This window comes from Mobula birostris, chromosome 24 (assembly GCF_030028105.1).
Source record: "Mobula birostris isolate sMobBir1 chromosome 24, sMobBir1.hap1, whole genome shotgun sequence".
Lineage (NCBI taxonomy): Eukaryota > Metazoa > Chordata > Chondrichthyes > Myliobatiformes > Myliobatidae > Mobula > Mobula birostris.
This window is the reverse complement of record NC_092393.1, coordinates 19752155-19776017: the sequence shown is the minus strand read 5'-3', so window position 1 is coordinate 19776017 and position 23863 is coordinate 19752155. Positions and strand designations below refer to the sequence as shown.

At 40.4% G+C, this 23863-nt stretch overlaps 1 protein-coding gene across 4 annotated transcripts in view; it reads left to right on the top strand.

Annotated features, from left to right (window-relative positions):
• myocd (myocardin) overlaps positions 1-23863 on the top strand; it is a 712380-nt gene that overhangs the window by 666521 nt on the left and 21996 nt on the right. For all 4 annotated transcript variants that reach the window (XM_072242485.1, XM_072242488.1, XM_072242489.1 and 1 more), the window contains 3 exons: positions 4957-5032; positions 7281-7442; positions 19939-20114. In XM_072242485.1, the coding sequence (XP_072098586.1) occupies positions 4957-5032; positions 7281-7442; positions 19939-20114 (414 nt within the window). The remainder of the gene's footprint in view (positions 1-4956; positions 5033-7280; positions 7443-19938; positions 20115-23863) is intronic.

The following is a 23863-nucleotide window of genomic DNA, read 5'->3' as shown; positions in this document are numbered from 1 at the left end:
GTAATAGTCCCTCTTGAACTGCATACCTCTTTGAGTATTTCAGTGAACTTCATTTTGATACTTTAAAAATTTCTTTTGCATTATTGAGTCTGTTTGTCATTTACAAAGTCTTTGGTTTCTATGGCAATGTACTTCTGAGGAGGTATTCCGCCAAGACCTTTATTACTATTATTGGCCATGTAGCTTGGTAAGAAATGGAGAAAGAAAGCCAGTTACCCACCAGAGAGGAGAAAAGCAATGGGAAGATGTTGTTTTTCTATTTGAAGCAGCTAGATCCAGATGGATGATGTGAGCAAAGGTCTGCAACAGCACACATAAAATGCTGGGGGAACTCAGTACATCAGGCAGCATCTATTGGAGGGAAATGAACCTCCCCTTACCTGCGGAGTTCCACCAGCATTTTGTGTGTGTGTGTGTTGCTCAGGATTTCCACCATCTGCACAATAAGTGCTGCTTACTGTTATGTATTTAATATTTCAATAAGATTTCAATATTATTCTGTCTGTATGTATACCTTGATTAAGAATTCTTGTTGATTTAAATAACTAATTATTGGTTATATGTAAATGTACGTTAATTGCAGGCGTCATCACACTACCATGTGATACAGTACATGCATGCTTCACTTGAAGTAAAACTTGAATTTAGACCTGCATTTCATCTTCCTTTGAATCAGTTTAATGCATTGAACTTACAAAATGTCACACTTATCACCTGATATCATAGGGTCCATGGAAATGGGAGGAAAGCAAGTCTGTTCTCAGCTCCAAAGAACAGATAGCTGATAACCTCCAAGTCCCTGCAAGTGCTGCCGTGTAGCTGGATACTTCAGCATGAGGCAGCACGTTGCTATTCTTTTGGTTCCTTTACCAGTTATACATTTGTTACTAGAAATTCAGTACAAGTGAAGTGACAGATGGATAATTATACCAGCATTCAACATTACATTCTTTACACAGAAAAAATAAGGCAAGGAGTAGGTTTGTCAAAGGAGACTATGAATAACCCTCCATCTTCTGGGATTCAAGATTGTTTGTCATTTCCAGTATCCAACTATAAAGATTATAGAACAAAAGATATAGAAGCAGAATTAGGCCATTTGGCCCATCAAGTCTGCTCTGCAGTAGAACAAAATGATTGTTACTCCTTATCTGATGCATCATAAAAAAACACAATAAGATAAAGGACATAATAATAAAAAACAATAAATATAAATACATAAGATAGCTTGTACGCATTGATTGTATCTCCATAAAGTGATGCTAGGCGCAAGGGTGTGTAGGGGAATGGCAGTTTTGTGTGGGTTGGTGGGTGGAGATGTTAGTCAGCCTCACTGCTAGGTTAAAGTAACTGTTTTTGATTCTGGTGGTCCTGGTGTGGGCGTGGATGCTACGTAGACTGGGACGGGAGTGGGACAAACAGTCCATAAACAGCATGGGTAGAGCCCGTCACGATATTGCTGGCCTTTCTCCGGCACTTTTTTGTATATATGTCCTTGATGCTACGTAGGTATGCTGGTGCTGGTGATGCGCTGAGCAGTTTTCCCATTCTCTCCTATTATCTCTTGACATTTGTGTCTAAAAACCCTCCTAAAATTGTTCAGACACTTGGCCTCCACTGCTTTCTATTACCAAGAATGCCGTACATTTTTTCTGCCCTGAGTGACAGAAATCTCCTTGATTCTGTTACAAACATTGTATGTCAGACAGTGACCCCTCGTTCTAGAAGCACCCTCATTCCAGTCAGAGGAAATTACTTCTAAATTCAAAGTAATACAAGCCTGATAGATGTAAGCTGAAACAGGACACATTATTGTGCTTGGTAATAATACAAACCTCTCTACTCTGCCTGAGCAGAGATTTTTTTCCCCACCAGGAAGGGCTGTAGTATTTCAAATTAATTGTGCAAGTTCTTTTTCGAATGATGCTTTATCTATAGCACATGAAAATGCAAATTTCATGTTCGCTAGAGAACTCACTAGAATATTACTGTTCCTATTTGAACATGAGTTCATGAAATCTGTGAATCATTAATTCACATGCTGTTTAGTTGATACACCGTCAAGTTGTAAAGACATGATGTGATGGATGGATAACTAATAATTATATGCTCTTCAGGGGAGCATGTAGCATTGTTTAGTCAGTCATTCAGCTGTTATTTAAATCCCAGACTTGCATTCTCGTGTGAAATATTCATTTCTGATTATACACCAAACCTGCTCTTGAAATTTCACAGTTAAAATCAAAAATGTTGGAAATGTTCAGCAGGTCAAGAGAAACTAAATCAATGCTTCTGGCTGACAACCGTTCATCAGAAATGAAGAGAAGTTAGAAAAATATATTTCAGTTGTTACATCTTCTGTTCCAATGTGAGTAGAGTTTAGAATCTGCAAGGGTAAAAGATCCTGATGAGAGTTATATACAGGCATCCGAACAGTGGTCAGGATGTGGACTACAAATTACAGTGGGAGATAGAAAATGCTTGTCAAAAGGGCAATGTTACAACAGTCATGGGGTTTTCAATATGCAGGTAGATTTGGAAAATCAGGTTGGTGCTGGATCCCAAGAAAGAGAATTTGTAGAATGCCTATGAGATGGATTTGCAGAGCAGCTTGGGGTTGAGCTCACTAAGGGACTGGCTATCCTGGACTGGGTGTTCTGTAATGATCCAGTCACAAACTAGAGAAAATCTACAGATGCTGAAAATCCGAGCAACACACAGAAAATGCTGGAGGAATTCAGCAGGCCAGGCAGCATCTATGTAAAAGAGTACAGTTGATGTTTCGGCGCAACATTTTGTGTGTGTTGTTCTGTAATGAACTGGATTTAATTAGGGTGCTTAATGTAAAGGAACACATAGGAGACAGTGGTCATTATATGACAGTTTTCACCCTGCGATTTGAGAGGTAGAAGCTAAAGTCAGGTGTATCAGTATTATAATAGAAAAAAGGGAATTATAGAGACATGAGAGAGGAGCTGACCAAAGTTGATTGGAAGGGTACACTAGCAGGGTTGATAGCAAAACAGCAATGGTTGGACTTACTGGGAGCAATTCAGAAGGAACAGGATACATACATCTCAAAGAAGTAGTATTCTAGAGGCAGGGTAATGCAATCCTGACTGACAACATAAAAGCAAGAGAGAAGACATATAATAGAGCAAAAATAAGTGGGAATCTTTTAAAAACCAACAGAAGACAACTAAAAAAGAAGCCATAAAGAGGGAAAGGTTGAAACCTGAAGGTGAACTAGCCAATAATATCAAAGAGGATAGCAAAAGTTTTTTTTCAAATAAATAAAGAGTAAAAGAGAGGGAAGAGTAAATATCAGATTCCTGCAAAATAATGCTGGAGAGATAGTAGTGCGGAATGAGGAAATGGCAGATGAAACAAGTAATTATTTTGCATCCATCTTCGCTGAGGAAGACACGAGTAGTATGCCATAAGTTTTAGCGTGTCAGAGGGCAGAAGTGAGTGCAATTGCTATTACTAGGGAGAAGGTGCTTGGAAAGCTGAAAGGTCTGAATTAAGTTACCTGGACTAGATGGACTGCACCCCAGAGTTTTGAAAGAGGTAGCTGAAAGATTGCAGAGGTGCTACTAATGATCTTTTGAAGAATCACTAAATTCTGCCTTGGTTCTGGAGGACTAGAAAATTGCAATTATCACTCCACTCTTCAAGAGGGGAGGGAGGCAGAAGAAAGGAAATTATAGGCCAGTTAGCCTGATCTCGGTGGAGAGATGTTGGAGTTAATGGTTAAGGATGAATCTCGGGGTTCTTGAAGGCACATGATAAAATAGGCCAAAGTTAGCATTGTTTCCTCAAGGGAACATCTTGCCTGACAAATCTGTTGGAATTCTTTGAAGAAGTAATAAGCAGGATAGACAAAAGAGAATCGGTGAATGTTGTGTGCTTGGATTTTCAGAAGGCCTTTGACAAGGTGCCTCACATGATCAGGGAAAAGGGAAATGGTGGAGCAGATGGAATGGGCTGAGTGGCCTTATTCTGCTCCTGTCTCTTATGGTCTCATGGACTTATCAAGGGAGACTGAGTGACACAGCAATGGTGTTACTGGTAGATGGAGGTTTATTCATCACAGATCATCAGCCTGGAAGGGTTATAAAGGGAAAAAGAAAAAATAAGAACAAGGTATGAGAGGAAAGGGGCATACAATGCTGAATCTGTAAAATGCCGACTAAAATAAAATACAGCAGATGCTAGAAATCTGAATTGAAAGCTAAGAATGCTAGATATACTCAGCAAGTCGGGCAGGGGCTATGGAAGTGGAAGCTGGTGACCTTTGATCTGAAAGAACTCTTTCTGATATAAATTGAATATGCTGGTTGTCTGAAATAGTTGAATTCGGTGACACATTCTGAGGCTGTAAGTGCCAGTTTGGAAGCTGTGATGCTGTGTCTCAGTTTTGCTTTGGGATGATGGAGAATCAATATGTACGCATCTGGAAAGCCCCTGTTGCAGGTTGAACAGACGCTTTCTGCAGAGCAGTCATCCAGTCTGCCTTTAGTTTCTTCAGTGTAGCAGAGATCATATCATCGTCAGTGAGTGGAGCACACAAAGTTGGAAGAGAAACAGTGAGGAGTTGCTAAACCTGGAAAACGTGTTGGTTCCCTGGATAGTGGGAAGGGAAGAGATCAACGGACAAGGAAAATGAGGAATTCTAAAGAATTTTTTTCATATTTAACGCTGCTACTTAACCATACAGCTCCATGAAATCAGGGGATTACAGGTTTGTCATTTGTTCCTGACAAATAATACACCATTGATGATTTAATCAACTTAATTTCTACTTTTTTGGCAATTGATTACAAACCCATGAACATATGGACAAGGAGCAGAAGTGGGTGTCTTGGCCCTCAAGAAAACTCTGCCTTTAGTAAGTTCCTTAATAGCTTAATAAACTCTGCTTTAATAAGCTTCTCATTTCTTTACACTTTACAGACAGAAGATTACTTGAAACACAAGATTAGAAGTAGACCTGAGAAAACAGATCTGGTTAATATGCATATCCTACAAGGTGAGAATGTGGCTGCATTGTAATTTTTTTATTGCTTTGATGGTGTCTAAATGTTATGCAAGTAGTGTGTGTATGTGTTCCAAACCTAGTGACAGGATTCTTGGTGACCATCTATTTCTCATGGTGCCCAATGAGAACTCATCCATGGTGGGTTCCATTGTTGGTCAGCGCTGCAGACTTGTTTTTTTTTTGCAGGTGTACCAATAGGGCTGAATGACCACATATGAGGCCTTGCCCAGGATTTATTAAAATAGACCTTCTGACAATGTAGCAGATCAAATCAAGATGTATGAACTCTTGTGTTCCTGACAAGGAGTTGATGCCAAGTTCCAAACACAGGGCTTGGTTGGTATACCCTCATGTTTCTTTATTCAACCAGCTAATTTTAGTAGCATTCCTCACATGCAGTTATGGTTATCAGTCCATCACACAACCAGCTTTCCCTCCATTCATTCCCCTTACACTTCCTGCTGCCTTGGGAAAGCAGCCAATATAATCAAGGACCCCTCCGACCCCACTTCTCCCATTTGGAAGAAGATACAAAAGTTTGAAAGCCCGTACTGCCAGTCTATTGATAGAAGAATCGTTGATGAAATGCCCTGTTTCCTTTCTCATTTTATTCTGATTATACTTTTGATACCTATTGCTGTGTATGAAGTCTGCCATTCGACAAGCTTGCCTTTGGGTTACATGCTCTCCATAAAAGTAGCTCTCTTTTTTAAAAAAAGATCCAGAATGTATCCAGAATGATGTATAGCTAATATTCACAAACAACTACCTTAACGTGGCAGCATTAGGTTTCCTTGTCGTCCACAATTTACTCTTTGGTTTCCTTCCAAGAGGATATTAACTGAATCATCTCAGAGTCCAAGGAATTAAAATTAGCCAGAGAGCAGGTGTTTCCTCCCTTATGCTCTGCGTGGAGTTCGGTGGCCATCATTGGTAATGGGTTAAAAAAAGTTTCCAGCTCAATTTTGGAAAATTCCAGGAACTCACCCCCTCATGATTTTCTGATCCTAATTGCTCTGCTTGCTCCTCATTTCCAACATTTTTATAACTAATAGACAAAAGCAATAAAAGCAAAACGAAAACACATTTTAGAACACCCACTCCCAAACACACACCCTGATTTTTCTACAAAATTAGTTTAGTAATGATGTTTAATTTTCGGAGGCTCCAGGACCATCCTGGAGGGCTGTGACCTCAGTGTTGACCTTTTAGGAAATTTAATGTACGCTAGGAAAGCACTCCCAGGATGTTGGGATAGAATAGTTGTAGTTAGGTCAGCTTTTTTATACTGGAATCAGAGAAGCAGCTTAATTTATGGGAAATAATTTTAATATTTTCACCCGCCAGTTTTGCTCTGATCGATAACATATCTAATAGCTTTTTGAGACAGTATAACATGATAGTGCCGCAAAGTATGTTGGCTACTGCTGGTGGTTCCAAACACTCATCTGGTCTTCAATCACTTAAACAGTAGAATCCCAGATCTACGCTGTCAGGTGCAGAGGTTCAGAACTTGCTGATTCGAAATGCTGATTCCCTCAAAACTTTCTGCTACTGATGCAGATCCTAGCCTTTCTGGGATTTCCCAGCATTGACATTGGGGCATAGCCTCTCAGATCTCATGCAGGGTTAACCTGATGCAAGAACTGCGAACTCATTTATGTGAATGGTGATTGCAGGGAAATGATTCAAGCACCTGTTTATTCTATTACTTAAATTCAATATTTTTACTTATTTTTATGTATTTTAGGTAACCCTTGTAATTGTGTAATTTTGAATCTTGTGTGAATTTTAATTTTTTTAGATGACTCTAAGTTTCAGAGACATTCAAAAAGTATTTAAATGCACACCCCATGGCTTTTACATCTACTAATACTGACCCCAAGGCCTGGCTTCTCAGACTACCTAATGGAGGGCCTTGGCCTGAAATTTTGATTTGCACCTTTTGCCCACAAAGTTGCTGTTAACCTGGTGAGGTCTTTTAGCTTTTTCTTTGTTCTGAATTCTAGCATCTGCAGTCCATTTTGTCTCGCACCGGAGTCTCAGTTGCCCATCATTCCAGGATGTTAAGGTCTAGTGGGGTTTCGCCTCCGTATCCATGCCAGGAAAAGATAGCCTTTGCAGGTGTGGTTGAGTAGATGGGGAGGTGGGTGTGAAGTGTGGTTTACTGGGCCAGGAAGATCTGCTTTGTAATCATTTCAAATGACCAGTCACTAAGTTTCTCTTTATGGTCCAAAAGATACACCTGCAGAGGGTAAACTTCAAGCAACTCAGATGAAGCTCAAGCGGGCGAGGCTGGCTGATGATCTCAATGAGAAGATAGCCCAAAGACCTGGGCCTCTGGAACTGGTGAAGAAGAATATAATTCCAGTGGACTCGGCTGTGAAAGAGGCAATCAATGGTATTTACAAAGCTCACCTTTGATCCGAGTTTGAGATTTGTACTGTTACATGCCGAGAAATCTCAGATCAGTAAGGTTAGGAACACTTTAGCGGAGCATCGCCACCTCAAGTACAATCCCCATTTAGCACAACAAACCATCAGTGAATTTCTAAGTAATTATCCCTTGTGTGTTATATTGAAGAATTCAACATTGAGATTGATTTTTATCAAAACAAATAGATTTCTTTACCAATATCAGTAGAATTCTGAAGGAATTGATACTTCTTTGTCTTCATTTTACAGGCTGTAGGTCTGAGTGCAAAGTGCCGTTATTGCCACTTCCAGGATGCTTTGAGAAGGGAATGGTGGTGAACTGCCATATTGAACCATCTCAGAGCTTCCAACCTTCCCTTGCAGGCTGCCCCTGGGTAATGAGTGGGTCCCATTTTTACAGATGTCCTTACGTCAATTTTGAACATAAATCAGAATATATGAAAAAATCACTCACTATAATAACCATAACAGTATTATAATGAATGGCACCAAACTCACACAAGGTAATAAGTAAGAACAATTATTAAAGAGAGAAAGAGAGAAAAAACTAGTTTTGTTGCTCATAAGAACAAATGTATGTACATTCATCAGACTTTTGAATTATAGGAGCTCGTTCATTTGTACAGGTGTCCATATTTCTGGCGTTTGTAGCCTGTGGATGGCTTATAATTTGTTCACCTGCACAGTCATCTGGCTAGAAACATCCTGCAGCTGAGAGGGTATAGAGTCATAGAAAAATACAGCACAGAAACATGCCCCTAGCCCCATCTAGTTCATGCCAAACCATTTAAACTGCTTACTCCTATCAACCTGCACCAGGAACATAGCCCTCCATACCCCTACCATCCATGCACCTGTCCAAACTTCTCTTAAACGTTGACATCAAGTTTGCATACACCATTTGCGGTGGCAGCTCATCCCACACTCTCACGGCCCTCTGAGTGAAGAAGTTTCCTCATATGTCTCTCTTGAACTTTTCGCCTTTCACCCTTAACCCATGACTTCTAGTTGTAATCCCACCCAACTTCAGTGAAAAAAGTTTGCTTGCATTTACCCCATCTATACCCTTCTTAGTTTTGCATACCGCTATCAAATCTCCCTTCAATCTTCTACGTTCCAAGAAATAAAGTCCTAACCTGTTCAATTTTCCCATATAACTCAGGTCCTCCAGACCTGGCAAATTCCTTGTAAATTTTCGCAGTATTCTTTCAAACTTAACTTACATCCTTGCTGTAGGTAGATGAGCAAAACTGCGCACAATTCCCCAGATTAGGCCTCACCAACATCTTATACATCTTCAGCGTAACATTCACCTCCTGTATGCAACCTGGAAGAAGAGCATCCAGCCCTTTTGCTGGTCTTCAGTGTCTTGCCAGGGGTTGCACAATTACAGTGTAATGGCAACATCCTTCTGAAAGGAGAGTCTGGAAGTAATTGCATTATTTTTTAAAAATTTACTTATATTCCTGACCAAAGCATTTTTTCCTGAGAAGCTTAGTTTGCATCATTATCATTAGATGTCTTCACTCTTGAAGAAATTGACACTTAAATCTCCTGGAAGCCCTGCAGTATGGAATTCCTAATTTAACTCAGGACATAAGTTTGCTAATTTTATTCCTTCCTGATATTTCTTACAGGATGGAAAATCAACATTCAAAACATTTTTACTGTTGGTAATCTCACGTACTCTGGAATTTTGTACCAGTTTCAATATGATGTGTGGACATAAATTGAGAAATACTTTCTTCCGTTATATCATTACTTCCTCACAATTAGTCCAACAAGATTATTAATTGAAATAAAACTTCCACTGTGGGTTGTAAGGTAGCTGTAAGGCAGGAATTTCACAGACAAGTGTGTGAATTGTCTGTGAGTAACTGTGCTCTTTCCACTGCTTGCACTGGGCTTGTGATTGCTCAGGACAAATGGAATCAAGGTTCCCATTGTGATCCCAAATGGTCCTTCTCCGGTTACGGATGTCATAAACAACATTGTGCTGCAGATTTAATGCGCTCTGGTCCACCCTTTCACAGTGACTTGAGCAACATGTTTAAGTCACTTCCTGTGCCCACCAGGTCCCTCATAGCTGTGCAGAGCACAGAATAGAGCAAGTTTCGCAGTCAGTTGCTATTTCTGCCCAGTAACTCATAAACATTGTGACAGACCTGATCTTCAAATACTCTTTTCCACTGATGCTCTGAAGGCAGTGGTGAACATCATCATTGATGCCCACCTTCACTGAGAGGTGGCTTCCAAGATGATAGGATTTGTTCCATGATTTCCATGACAGCCTTGTTGCACATGTTTTTTGCTTGTGGTTGGGGTGGGGCGGGGGAGGGAGTGGTGTTGTACGGGAAGGAATATTGATTGATAACTTTTGTGGGTGTTAAACATTGGGACCATTTGCTCATTTGCTTCAAGCAATGATTCACTGATGACTAGAAACTCAGCATCCAGACATGATTATATACAACTATAATCCATCTACTGCACCTCAGTGGCTGAACTTGGAGTGACCTCAGTTTGGGAAGTTGGCTGAACAGTTTCCCAGATTAACTCCATTCCAGCAGGTGGTTTTAGGAGGTAAACTACAGTGATAACACCATGTTGTGCAATATGTTCAAACTGGATTGCCAAGTATTACTCATACTGTCTATTGCACAGCAAACCAAGTTAATTTACCCAATAAAACAGTCTGTGTTTATGGTAAAGGAAACAGAAATAATAGCAACTTCTTGTGAACTTTGATAATTTCTCCTGAGAAAAACAAATCCATTGGTATAGTTACTCAGACCCCACATAGCACTGATACATTACAATGTGGTTATTCAGTTCTTTATTGAAATTTTTTAAAATGACAAAACTTCATTCTAAACAACACCTAAAGCTTTTCAAGGGTGGCTGCCAATACATTCAATCAACCAATTAGAGTGTTCTACATACACTCTAAACCACTCCCAGCCAATCACCTATTAGTTCACGCTCTGCGTCCCTCACCTGTGTAAACGTTCTTGCTCCCTCACCAATTTATTCCTTTTTTTTCACCCTGGAAAAAGACCTGCAAATTCCAGTGAGGGTAGTACATCTAATGTGTCCAGGAAAAGCATCAGCATGGATGTGAAACTGCAAGTGATATGACATGTGAAAGCTGGTGAGCGTCAGGTTGATGTTGACACCTCTTTGAAATTGGCTACATTGACAATGAGAACAATAATTTTAAAATGCAGACGAGATAAAAGCTTCTGCAACAACAACCTCAAAGTTATCATCAACAAAGGTGACTTATTCAAGGGGCCATTTGCTTGAAAAACTAGAAAATAGACCAAATATATGGGTGGATGACCAGACACAATGAAACATGCCCCTAAGCCAGCAGATCATACCACCACTCGCTTCCCTCCACTGTTGCTGTGATGTGTTACTGCTTCACTGATGTACAGGGTTAGGCCTATTTGTGTGCTTGTTACTCCATGACTTAATGTGTATATGTAAAATAATATATCATATGTCTTGGGTTTGATTTTGTTTTAATCAGGCACACACATCCATTTACGTAATGTTACAATAACCCCACATAACGCTGATTTGCATCGCGCTCCACCTCCGAGGGGTGCATCCTCAGTGTTAAACGGGGTCTGAGTGTTTATATAATGTACATTATCTAGTCTTGAGCATTTGCAGTCACCATGTTTGTGAGATGTACAGTAATTGTCTGATCACCTCTATTCTAGCTTTGGATAACATAGTCACTTTGTGTTGCCATGAAAAAAGTGCCTTTGTCCAGAAATCCCTGTTCATTGAACTCGCAAGATGAAAGATCACTGAAGATCCATTTCAGTGAAGCAATGCAGGAAGTTGCACTCTCCCCCTAGGCATTATGGGACTCAAAGAGCAGAGGATAGTCAAAGGAAACCCTAACAACATCTTATCAGAAAGTTTAGGACTTCTGTGTCTGTGGTCAGTTGCCACAGAGTTGTGCAGATTCATGTTTGCAGGGACTAAGGACAGGAGAATATGAGATTCTAGAGTCTCTGTTACCAGACCTGTGGTCTTTTCCTGCAACCTCTCCAGTGTGAGAAGGTTTACCTCCAGCTTGCATTTTCCTTTTCTCTTTCCTAAATTTATCACTGATTGTGTTGAGGAAATCAAAAACCAATGAGGCAATTTCAGAAATATTAAATCCATCATCAACTTTTCCTTAAGTGCTTTTTTAATATAAATCATTGAAGGAAAACCGTGGTAGGTTGAAATTGTTCTTTGTAGATACCTCTTCATGACACATTACATTTCTAATCAGCATTGCATTGTTCAAAAGAGTTATTAAACTATTTGTGCTCAATTGCCGCAATACAGTTTATCTGAGGTGTAATTACAGCCAATCACCAACAGACTGAATTAATTATACTGCCTTTGCCCTTGAGCTGAAATTAAAAAGCTTAACAAATAGATATTTAGCCACAACAAATGTTCATATCACTACCAAGTTTACAAGAAATGATCTTCAAGTTGAACTGTAATTTGATGTAGCAGATGAATGTTGAGCTGGCTGTCTGCTGACATCTTGTGCATAGCTGAAGGGTGAATCAGAAACTGTTTATACCCTGGTCCTTGTCAGCACCTTCAATGCAGAGCTTAGGAGGATAAAGTCCAGCAGAGTGGCTGAATCCGTTATGTTTAGAGATTACAACAGACTACTGGTCTCCTGGTGAAGTAGGTTCATACACTAGCTCAGCTGCAGATAGGGAAAGAGCGTGCTACCCGTCACCTTGACATCATTTGTAATTGTCCCTGAAAAGAAATGATAGGCAATTAAGGCTTTTTAGACCCAGTTGACAAGTCACCTTATTTGGTTTAATGATATATTTTAACAGTAATTTATTTTGATTCTTGTTTTACTGAGTATTAGATATCAATTGAAAGAGCGTTTTAGTGAAAATATTAGGACTTCTGAAATTTTAAATCAAGTTCTTCATAGGTCAATTAAATTTAGCTAATTATGAATGTATATGCATGTTTCTGAATGTCGAAGCATTTCTGTCGTTTGCCACATGGTACCATTGATCTCTTATAATATAGAAGCCCATGAAGTGACTTCTTTGGGCTTCAAGCAGGAAATTCAGCAGTGACGTCCATCTCTGGGTTCCCTGCTGCAAAGTGCTATGTGTACATGTTGATTGAGAACATACTGATCTTGGATCCAAAGGTCTGTACTGTAATGGAGCCTACCAACATTTACTGTCCTATGTTCAGTTACCAGAGAGCTGCTGACTGCAGCCATAATTCATTTCTTACTTTAAAATGAAATCTAAAGTTTTATTCAGAAAGTAACTTGGAGTATAAAGAAATTTTTTTTTCCATGCATGTAACTTAGTCCTAATACAATTGACCCCACTTTTAGTAGCACGTTTTCATTAAGAAAGTAAAAGTTAATAAATGAAATATGTCAACATATCAAACTTGGGAATGAAATTAATTTCAGAATGAAATACTTAAGAATTAAAGGCCTTTGAATAATTGTTGGAATATTACTGGAGGAGCCTGTCGACAAGCTTCACAGTTTTCTTATAGTTAACAGTTTTGACCTTCTGCCACTTAAAGTATGCCTGCATGCCTCTCGATGTCTGGGTTGGAATTGAGAGGTCTCAGTTTTATGTTATCAGTTGATAAATACTGCTCTCTTGATATTTTCCGCAGTCAGCATAATCTGCAGTAGTCAGCATAAATCATGCCAAATGGCATCTTTAAATGAGAGTGACAAGGACAAACTTGCTGCAGATGTGTCTGTGCATTTGTGCAGCCAAGCCACGTGGAGCATCTGCCTGTAATTTCCTTTATGTCAGAGGGATGAGGTGATTATAGGCTAGAACATTGTGTCTTGGGAGAATGCATTTCAGGTTATTTAAAGCCAGCTGAATTCAACTGGAGGGAAAAGAGACAGTGACGTATTTAATTCTTAGTAAAAGAATATTCGACTGTCATTTACAATGACTGCTACTGGATAATGAGGCAAACAGGTCAACTTTAATTGTAAAGATTTTTTTTAAATGAGTTTTGTGCCGATAGAGTCTGTGGCTATTAGTGATGGAGAAAGAGCCACTTCCAATTTCAGACATCTTGGTTAGCTCATTATATTGTTCCTCAGGAAAGCATGCCTTTAATGTGTAACTCCTTTTCTCAGAACATCTCTGTCCCATGGATGCTGAGTGAGATTAAAACAGTGGTCATTGAAATCACAAGCAGGGTCCAGTTTAGGTCTATGCTAGGAATTGCTCAGAGGCTCCCTAATAGGATTCTTCCAGCCCTTGGAAAAGATTCACAACTCTGGCTTAACATGGTCTAGATGGTTTCATCATTTGAAGTTTCTCTCCCACCCATCTTGATTAAATGGTATTTCTTTCAATGTTTACAATATCTTCAGAGCATTTTTGTCTCCAGAAAACAAAAAAAAGCATTATTTTTCTCCTTCTGTAACTTTGATTCTATCCAGGATAATTGGCACCTCTACCACGAGGCAAATCATCCATTGCACAGGATTAAATTTATATCAAGATCCTATCAGCAAGAAAACATAAGTCTATCAGTTCTCCATCCAAGTCTCGTTGTAGTTACTTAATAATTCTTTGCTGCTCTGTTCAAAGGAAGAATTTAAAATTGGATACAGCTGATTGGTGATGCCATAGATTTCTTGAGGTTGTTTGGCAGCAGTTCGCAAATAGTGTTTTACAGAATTAACTACCTCATTTATTTGAATCAAGCAATGTCTTGTACTAATTGGATGCAGTACAATGTAACATTAACTATTGCAACAGCAACTGTGTGGGACTTTGCTCCTTTCTGCAGGTCTGTGTATGTTAAAAAATGACCCATTGAGATGCTTTGCTGCAAAATATCCTGTGAGGTCACCAGCTACGATGTGATATTTAGACACCAAATGTACGGGTGGTAGAAGTAAAACAAATTTTCCTCCTATCTGGCATGAAGTGCTGTTGTTTTCCCCTTGCTGTCTGAGTGTGTGACTGAATGATAAATGCCAGGTCGCTCTATGTCAGGTTACCATATCCATTCCATTACTTAGTATTCTGCCGTCGGTCTTATTTCTCAACACTTCACTTATCAGGAGACCTCTGGGGTCAAGAGCTGTTGTCAGTTTGATCCTATAATCCTGGAAAATTTCCTCACAATTTGGGTGCTTTGATAATAGCACCAAATGACTAAGAGAAGAACTCTAATGACTTCATTCTCTCCTTCAGCCCACAAGAACATCGTGTTCTTTCAAGTAGTAGCCGCATTTTGTTAAATGACAAAGCGACCATTCTCTCCTGTCTGGATGAGGGAATGATAGCAAGCAGGGTATGAAATAACACGTTATGAGTCATGACAAGACCACCCTCTACAGCAGTTCGCATTCCCTTGCCCCGATAAAGATCTGTTATGAAAGCACGTATTCTGTTACCTTATACATTTGACATTTTTATACATCTTTTAGAAGTATTTGGTCCACAAAGTAAAATGTAAAATCCACTGAAAGATTGGTCGTGTAGAAGTTTGCTGCAGTTGATGCTGTAAATGTGGCATTAGCAATCTAATATTAATCAGGAGATATTAAAAAGAGAGCAAAGTTAGTTAGCACCAGCTCAAAAGATAATGCAGTTGGGCTTCCTGTGTGTTACCAGTCCATTTCAGAAAAGCCTGGCTTTGCCAGTCTAATCAGCACATACATTCTCAATGCAGACCTCAGGAAATGGCCCTTACTACTGAATACTGAAAGGCCTGGATAAAGCAGATAAGGAGTGGACTTTTCCATTAATAGGAGAGGGTCAGCTTTGAGGGCACGCCCTCAGAATAACGGGATGTCCCTTTAGAACAGAGATGAGGAGGAATTCCTTTCGCCAGAGAGTAGTGAATGTGGGAATTCATTGTCAGATACAGCTCTGAAGGTCAAGTCTTTAGATATATTTAAAGCCGAGATTGATAGGTTCTTGATTGGTAAATGAGTTAAGAGTTACAAAGAGAAGGTAGAAGAATGTGGTTTGAAAAATCAAATTGGTTATGATTGGAGCAGACTCAATGGGCCGAATATCCAATTTTTTTTCACTCCTCACTCAATGAGTATGGAAGTGCGGCTCTACTTACAGGATTTATTCCGGCCACTAAATTTTGAGGGGGATTCTACTGAAACCACTTGTTGGTGATGTGAGTGAGGTCCTACTTTGGGTCAGTTTAGTTGACATTTGTGCAGCATGGTGTCCCTTAAAGCCACGCTGTGGAGCAATCAGTATTACTAGGATTTATTTACGCTGGGAGTTTTGGCCATTGTGTTTGGAAATCTCCCTGGAGATGAATGTTAGGCACTGCACCATTTGAAAGAAGTAGATACTGGAAAAAATACACACCTGAAAAAGATCTCACACCAGAAAATAAAAATGGAATGTCATTATTGACCATGTTATTTCCTCCAGAAAAGTGCACACAATGGTTTCCTCTTCTGCCAAGAGGAGGCCACCCTCCGGGTGGAGGAGCATTCACCATTCATCACCATCATCATCATTCTGTCTGGGTAGCCTTCAACCTGATGGTGTGAATATTGATGCAAGCACGAGGAACTCTGCAGATGCTGGAAATTTAAGCAACACACATCAAAGTTGCTGGTGAACACAGCAGGCCAGGCAGCATCTGTAGGAAGAGGTACAGTCGACGTTTCGGGCCGAGACCCTTCATCAGGACTAACTGAAGGAAGAGATTTGAAAGTGGGAGGGGCAGGGGGAGATCCAAAATGATAGGAGAAGACAGGAGGTGGAGGGATGGAGCCAAGAGCTGGACAGGAGATTGGCAAAAGGGATATGAGAGGATCATGGGACAGGAGGCCCAGGGATAAGGAAAAGGGGGGGGGGGGGAGAAACCCAGAGGATGGGCAAGGGGTATAGTCAGAGGGACAGAGGGAGAAAAAGGAGAGAGAGAGAAAGAATGTGTGTATATAAATCTACTGTAAAGATGAAACCACACTCAGGCTGGAGGAACAACACCTTATATTCTCCTCTACTGTAAAAATGAAGCCACACTCAGGTTGGAGGAACAACACCTTATATGCCGTCTGGGTAGCCTCCAACCTGATGGCATGAACATTGACTTCTCAAACTTCCGCTAATGCCCCACCTCCCCCTCATACCCCATCCGTTATTTATATATACACATTCTTTCTCTCTCTCCCCTTTTTCTCCCTCTGTCCCTCTGACTATACCCCTTGACCATCCTCTGGGGTTTTTTCCCCACCCTCCCCCTTTTCCTTATCCCTGGGCCTCCTGTCCCATGATCCTCTCATATCCCTTTTGCCAATCTCCTGTCCAGCTCTTGGCTCCATCCCTCCCCCTCCTGTCTTCCCCTATCATTTCGGATCTCCCCCTCCCCCTCCCACTTTCAAATCTCTTACTAGCTCTTCCTTCAGTTAGTCCTGACGAAGGGTCTCGGCCCGAAACATTGACTGTACCTCTTCCTAGAGATGCTGCCTGGCTGCTGCGTTCACCAGCAACTTTGGTGTGTGTAGTAAGAATATTGATTTCTCCTTTCCATATTTTTTTTACCTCCCTCCTCCCCTTGTCTTCAATTCCCCACTCTGTCATTTACTTCTTCTCACCTGCCTATCACTGCCCTCCGGATCCCCTCTACCTCCCCTTTCTCCTGTGGTCCACTGTCCTCTCCTATCAGATTCCTTCTTCTCCAGCCCTTTACCTTTCCCACCCACTTGGCTTCACCTTCCATCTATCCTCCTTCCCCTCCCCCACCTTTTTACTCTGTCATCCTCCCCATTCCTTGAAGAAGGGTGCCAGCCCAAAATACCCATGGTTTATTCATTTCCATAGATGCTGCCTGACAAGCTTTGAGTTTTTTTTAATTGACTTAACAGTATAGAATAGGTCCTATCGGCCCTTCGAACCATGATGCCCAGTAACTTCCAACTTAACCCTAGCCTGATCACAGGACAATTTACAAAGGCCAGCCTACCAACCAGTATGTCCTTTGTTCTATGGGAGGAAACTGGGGCACCCGGAGGAAACCCACGTAGTCACGGGGAGAACGTACACACTCCTTACGGGCAGCTGCAGGAATTGAACCTGGGTCACTGGAACTGAAAAGCATTGTGCTAATCACTACACTACCATGCTGCCCACTATGCTACACTTTCATAATGCTAATTTAATGTTTGCTTGGCGCTGCGCAGTTTTTTTTTCAAACTTTGTGCAGGGAAGTTCTTGCACATCGTCTTGTAATACTCAGATCATTCTTTTGAAAGAACCAGTTAAGTGGGTGTACTTTCAGTGAATGTTAATGGTGCCACTAATTTAAAGATTGAAAATTATTTATTGTCATTCTTCAATACACGGATGTAAAGGAGAACAAAATGATTGCTACTCTGGATCTGATACAGCATCATAAATACGATGAGTATAAAAACAGAATAAATATAAAAGCATTCCTACAAAACTCAATGTGCAAGTAACTGTTATGTTGAATGTGCATAAAGTGACATGTGTATGTAGGGGTGGTGGGGTGAGTTGGTAGGTAGATGTGTTGATCGGTCTGATGACTTGTTTTTGACAATTGAGGATGTGTCAAATCTATCCACAAAAGAATGGGAATGAAATCAGATGTAGAATAGAAGTATGAAAATATTACTGATGTACACAGAAACACATTTTAAAAGCATTTGTAATTTTATTCATATAAGCAATATATAATGGATGTGTCTCTTCTGATTTGGACTTTCTTACACTGCACAGTAGCACTGTTTTGGTTTCAGATCTGTTATAAATTATTGTAAGATGACAGTGCTATTGGAACATTTTCCTTTGGATTTGGATTTTTCAACAAGCCCTCCCAGAATTGCAGAGAAACCACCCACCATGGTTCTATTACCGTTTGGAATTCTTGAGTGACTGCTGGAATGACACTGGGCACTCCTCTTAGATTGCTATGGTTTTATGGCATAAAATCTGTGTGTAAACCTGTAGAATGCATCCGGTGGAGAAAAAGAAAACTGATACCATTCACTCTCTGTATAGCATCATAAGGTTCTAAGCATGCGAACAAAGACAGTTTGGGGATTTGACTTTTAACTTGTACAAAAATAATGTCTGACATGTGCTTTTGCTCATTATTGGCTGACTTTGCTGAATAACACTGAAGGGTTTCAGTGAAATAAATTCCACGTGTTCATTTACCAAAGAATTCAGCACAGCTGTGAAGTGTTGCATTGGAAAGCAGAATTGAGATCCCAAATGCAGATTAATGGTGACTCTGGAGTCTTTGGAAATATGTGCAAATATCAGCTGATGGTGCGCTTGAAAAGAAGTTTCCATTGTTGGACTTTCAGTAATCAGCAATGATTTCTTTACAATATACTAGCAGCCTTGATGTATGAGGGAACAATGCTGCACATTTATTGATCTCCTGACATTGTCTTGTCAGAAGGTCAATTTTTTTTTAGCATTTTTATATTAAAAGTATTGCAAACTGCAGTTATCCCGAATCATTAGTATTTAGTTTTATTTAAGAAAAACAGTTTCTTACAAGTCTACTTACTGGATCTAAGCCAGGCTAACTCAGAACAGGTTGATGGGCAGGCTTTTTATGGAATAAGTTTATGCTGTATCACTGGATGCTAAAGCACAGCTAACAGGTGATGAGTAGAACTTCTGCTTTGAGTATAGGACCTTCACCACCACTCGGGTATTCCAGACTTGCTAAGTGATGGTAAGTGCCAAGAGACACTCACCCGTAACCCCTAAACTGAACATGGGAACCAATGAAGATCAAAAACCAATCTGAAATAAGAACCAAAGGTGCTGGCCAGGCAATATATGTGAGAGAGAAGAAGTTAACATTTCAATTCAAGGTCATTCGTCACTTCTGACAGACTGTTTCAGACCTAAATCATTAACCCTCATTTCTTTATCCACAGATGTTGCCTGGCCTGCTGTGTGTCTCTCTGTTTTTTTTAATGTTGTGAGTCAAATTCTATCAAAAATAATTCATGCAGATCAAATACGTCAGAAGCCACAGTTTCAGAATAACCCACCTGCTGAACCAGGAACTTAAGACTTCCTGTCTATTTTAAAGTGATTTGGGGATGGTAATCAAGAGAATCCAGAAAGATTAGTGCCTTAGTGTTGTTTCCAGGCCCATTATTATGGGCATAAGGATGTGTGAGAAGGGAATGGATATTTAGATAATTCTCTTAGAATGAATATTGAGAATTAATGTTCAATTTTGATATTGCATTTTCCTTCAATATCAAAGTAATGCACAGTTTTTTTGTCCATGCATCTATTATTTCTATCTTGAAACCCTTTACTTGGATGATTGGAAGTTCAAATAGATTTTATATGTTAAGAGTTAAACTCTGCTTATTCCTGGTGGTTGCAAAAATAAGTTGCTTCTATTTGTGGTTTTCCTTTTGTCAACAGTTGGCCAAGTTAATTTCCCTAAGGCCCCTGATACATTTTCTTTTGAAGAAGACAGCAGCAATGATGCTCTGTCTCCAGAACAACCCGGAAGTCAGGAATCCCAGGGGTCAGAGAGTTTGCCTTCGGAAACAAAGTTCACCGAGTCATCGTCACCTCTCGCAACCACTACAATACAGGTAAGATGGGTTGCTCTGTCTGAAGAGGCTTTTAAGATGAACTTTAATCTTAAAAATATATATGCATGAGAATTACAAAACAGTACACTTTACATTCCTCGTCAATTCATCAAGCTAATACATTCTGAGTGCAAGGTACCAATGTAGCTCTTTTTTTTTTTGACCAATGCACACTTCAGGTGTTACACAGGACCTAGCCCCTTGGTGTCCAGTGAGAGCAGAGCCTTAGGTAGAGGTAGTCCAAGGTATTTTTCTGTTGGCAGCATAAAATCCATCTTCCTTTTGTTTGTGGATTGTTGTACAAGCTAATAGCAGTACCCTTTAAAGTCGATATGGAGGAATTTTGCTGATACATTGTTTCGAACTGTGCTGTCTGACTCGGATATAAGCTCATTCAATCTGAAGTTGGAACCACATCAGAGTAAAGCTCCCATGTCCACAGCATACCTACTGGTTGCCAGTTGGAATTGGTTTCTTATTGTCAAATGTACTGAGATACAGTGAAAAGCTGATCTTGCATACTGTTCATATAAATCAAATCATTACACAGTGAGGTGAGACAAAGTAAAACAATAACAGATTGCAGAGCAAAGTCTAACAACTACAGGGAAAGTGCAGTCCCAGGAAGCAGAATGCAGAGAGTTTTTACATGTTTGATTTACTTTTATGCAATTGGTTTATTCCTAGAGCCAAATAACCTGGAGGCGCTGTTAATCTTTGCAGTTCTACAGTATCCTTAAGCAAATCCTGCACTTCGAGAGGATTTGTAGCACTTCGGCAAAAGGAATGTGATCTTTGCTAATGGGAGGGACAGTGAGGCCACCTAAATTGTCAAAATGTTGAGGCTGTACTTGATTTTAAGTCGCCTTTAAGTAATCCGAACGCACAAGTGCGGTGCTGATCTGCAGATAGCAGGACCTCAGTCGTGTCAAGGATTTGTGCCCCTCCGGTGACCAGGGAGGCTGCCCCAGAATATTTGTGCAGGGTAGAAGTGACTAATACAAGAGGACATGCATTTAAGGGGAGAAAGGGATAAATTTAGAGGAGTCTTTTACAGAGTGAGGTGGGTGCGTGGAATGGGCTGCCAGGGGTAGTGGTGGAAGCAGATGCAAGAGTGGCTGTTAGATATATGAATGTGCAGGGACTGGAGGGATAGGGACCGCGTACAGCCAAAGGAGATTTACAGTAATTTAGCGTCGTGTTCAGCACAGGCATCACGGGCTTGTTCCTATGTTCTATGTTAGAGCAAATAGCCTGTGCAGCAGATGCCCCTTTTTCTGACCCAAAACATCCCCAAAAATAGCTTCATTGTTAGATGTCGTTCTGCCATTCAGTCATCAGTGCACGCAGACTTTCCATCAAGCTGATGCAGAAGAGCCCATTCAGCCTCCTTTGCCTATTGCATGTTGTAGCGAGGTTGTAGTCATTCATTTTCCGTTGAGGAAATGGAGCAAGTAGACTGTTGAACTATAGACCCAAAAAGCATAAATGAAGTTTAGTCATACTCTGAACTCTGTAATGCTGTGATTAGATTACATACTGGAACTGGAACGGAAGTGCAGTCACAAAAAAGCATGGCAAGTGCCTCTACTTCCTTAGCAGTTCCGACATGACATCCAAAATTTTGACAGATTTTGACAAATTTACCTAGATGCGTAGTGGGGCGTATATGGACTGGCTGCATCACAACCTGGTATGGAAACAACACGCCCTGGCCCACTCAATCACAGTAAAACCCTCTCAACCATTGAGCACATCTATATGATATACTGACCTAGGAAAGCAGCATTTTTCATCAGCATCCTCACTTCCCAGAACATGCTCTCTTTTTGCTGCTGCCATCAGGTAGAAGGTACAAGAGCCTCAGGACTCACCCCAACAGGTTCAAGAACAGTTACTACCCCTCAACCCCCATCAGGCTCTTGATCAAAATGGGATAACTTCACTCAACGTCACTTGTCCCATCATTAAAATGTTCCCACAACCAATGGACTCACTTTCAAGGACTTTTCATCTCATGTTCTCGTTATTTATTGCTATTTATTTATATTTGGATTTGCACAGTTTGTTGTCTTCTGCACAACTGAAAGGGAGACAACTGGAAAATAACATTTCAGGAACTCATAGGGATGACTCATAATCTGGGAAAAGTAAAAATACTTAAAATATTTCGAGCCATGAGAGTAAGACGGGAGGAAATATTCTCACAATTTAACTGAAACTTCCAGGATTTCTTAAGAATCGCTAAATTATCGATGTTGACACAATGGATACGGGAACTGAACTGTACCAAGGATGTTTGCAGTTTTCATCTTGAGTAAGGTCTTGGAGAAGCCTGCTAAACTAGTTTAAAAGTCCCAAGGAGAAAGTGATCAATGATGGGCGAAGGGTTAGGGTGTCATGATACAAGACAATGCATTCAGAGCTGAAATATTCAGGTGAGCAATATGCTGAGCAAAGAGGTATGCCTTCAAGTTGCATTAAAGCTGAACCCTGGTAGAAAGCGCGCGTGTATATAATTTCTTAAGATATTAAATCAGTCTCCACAGGAGTTGCAGCAGCAGATTAGCGTAAATGATTTTGGAATTTATCTCACTGGCAGTGAGGTTATGTATAATGATATAAGATTGTAGCTAATTTTGTTTTTACCTCAGTACTATTTTCCTATATCCATTAGTGATACCCAAGGTATGCAAATATCTATCTTGCATATGCTGTATGACTGAGTAACCACTGTTTCCTGGGTAGATAATTCCAATGTTTTGTTGTTAAGTAGATGGAGAAATACATTCGCATCTATATCTTAATTGGTTGGCAGTTTATTTTGATACTGTGACCTGGGTTTCCAGAGACTGCCAACATTCTTGCTGCTCTCATTTGCCTGTATCACGACATTTTATTTCTACATCTTCTCTATTTAAGATAAGGTTTGTCTAAATGCCTCTTAAATGCAGTAATTATATTTGAGTCCACCAGGCAACATATTCCAGGCATCAAGCACTGTGTACTAATCTTACCCCTTGGACCCCTTTAAAACTCTGCCCTCACACTTTAAATGTATGCCCATTTGGTATTAATAACCCAGCTATGGGGGCAAAGAAGGTTTTGACTATTTATCGAATGTGTGCCTCTCATAACATTCTATCCTTCTATCAGATCACCCTTTGGCCTCCTTAGCTCCAGGGAAAACAATCTTTCACCATAACTAACATCCTCCAACCCAGGCAATTGCTTTTTCCGACCTCCCCCCCCACCCCATTGTCAATACAGCCTCTCTTCACCAGGATCCACCTTTAGCTTGCCATCTCTTGCCCTACTCCTCGCCCTCCCCTCCCATGACACTGGCTGTCTCCCGTCTACTCTTTCAGTCCAAATTAAGAGTCTTAACCCAAAAATGCCAACGGTCTACTTCCCTCTACAGATGCTGCCTGACCCACTGAGTTCCACCAGCAGCCCTGTTTGTTTTGTCATGAATACATTTCTGATTTTGTACACACCCAAGTTTCAAGATCCGCAAGCTGCCACGCCAGATGTTTAAAAATCCCAATGTAAATATGTGCATAACTGTTGGCCTGTAAATAATGTGTCGATGAATTTCTGCTCTGTTCATTTCAAATTATCTATACGCATGGTGTCCTAACACAGTTTCCAGGCATGTTGGTGCAATCCAATGTATGCAAAGCATCTCTGAACACCGCTTGCATGTTCCTCATTTGCCCATGCCTGACCTGTGGAAGGCGCAGTCTATT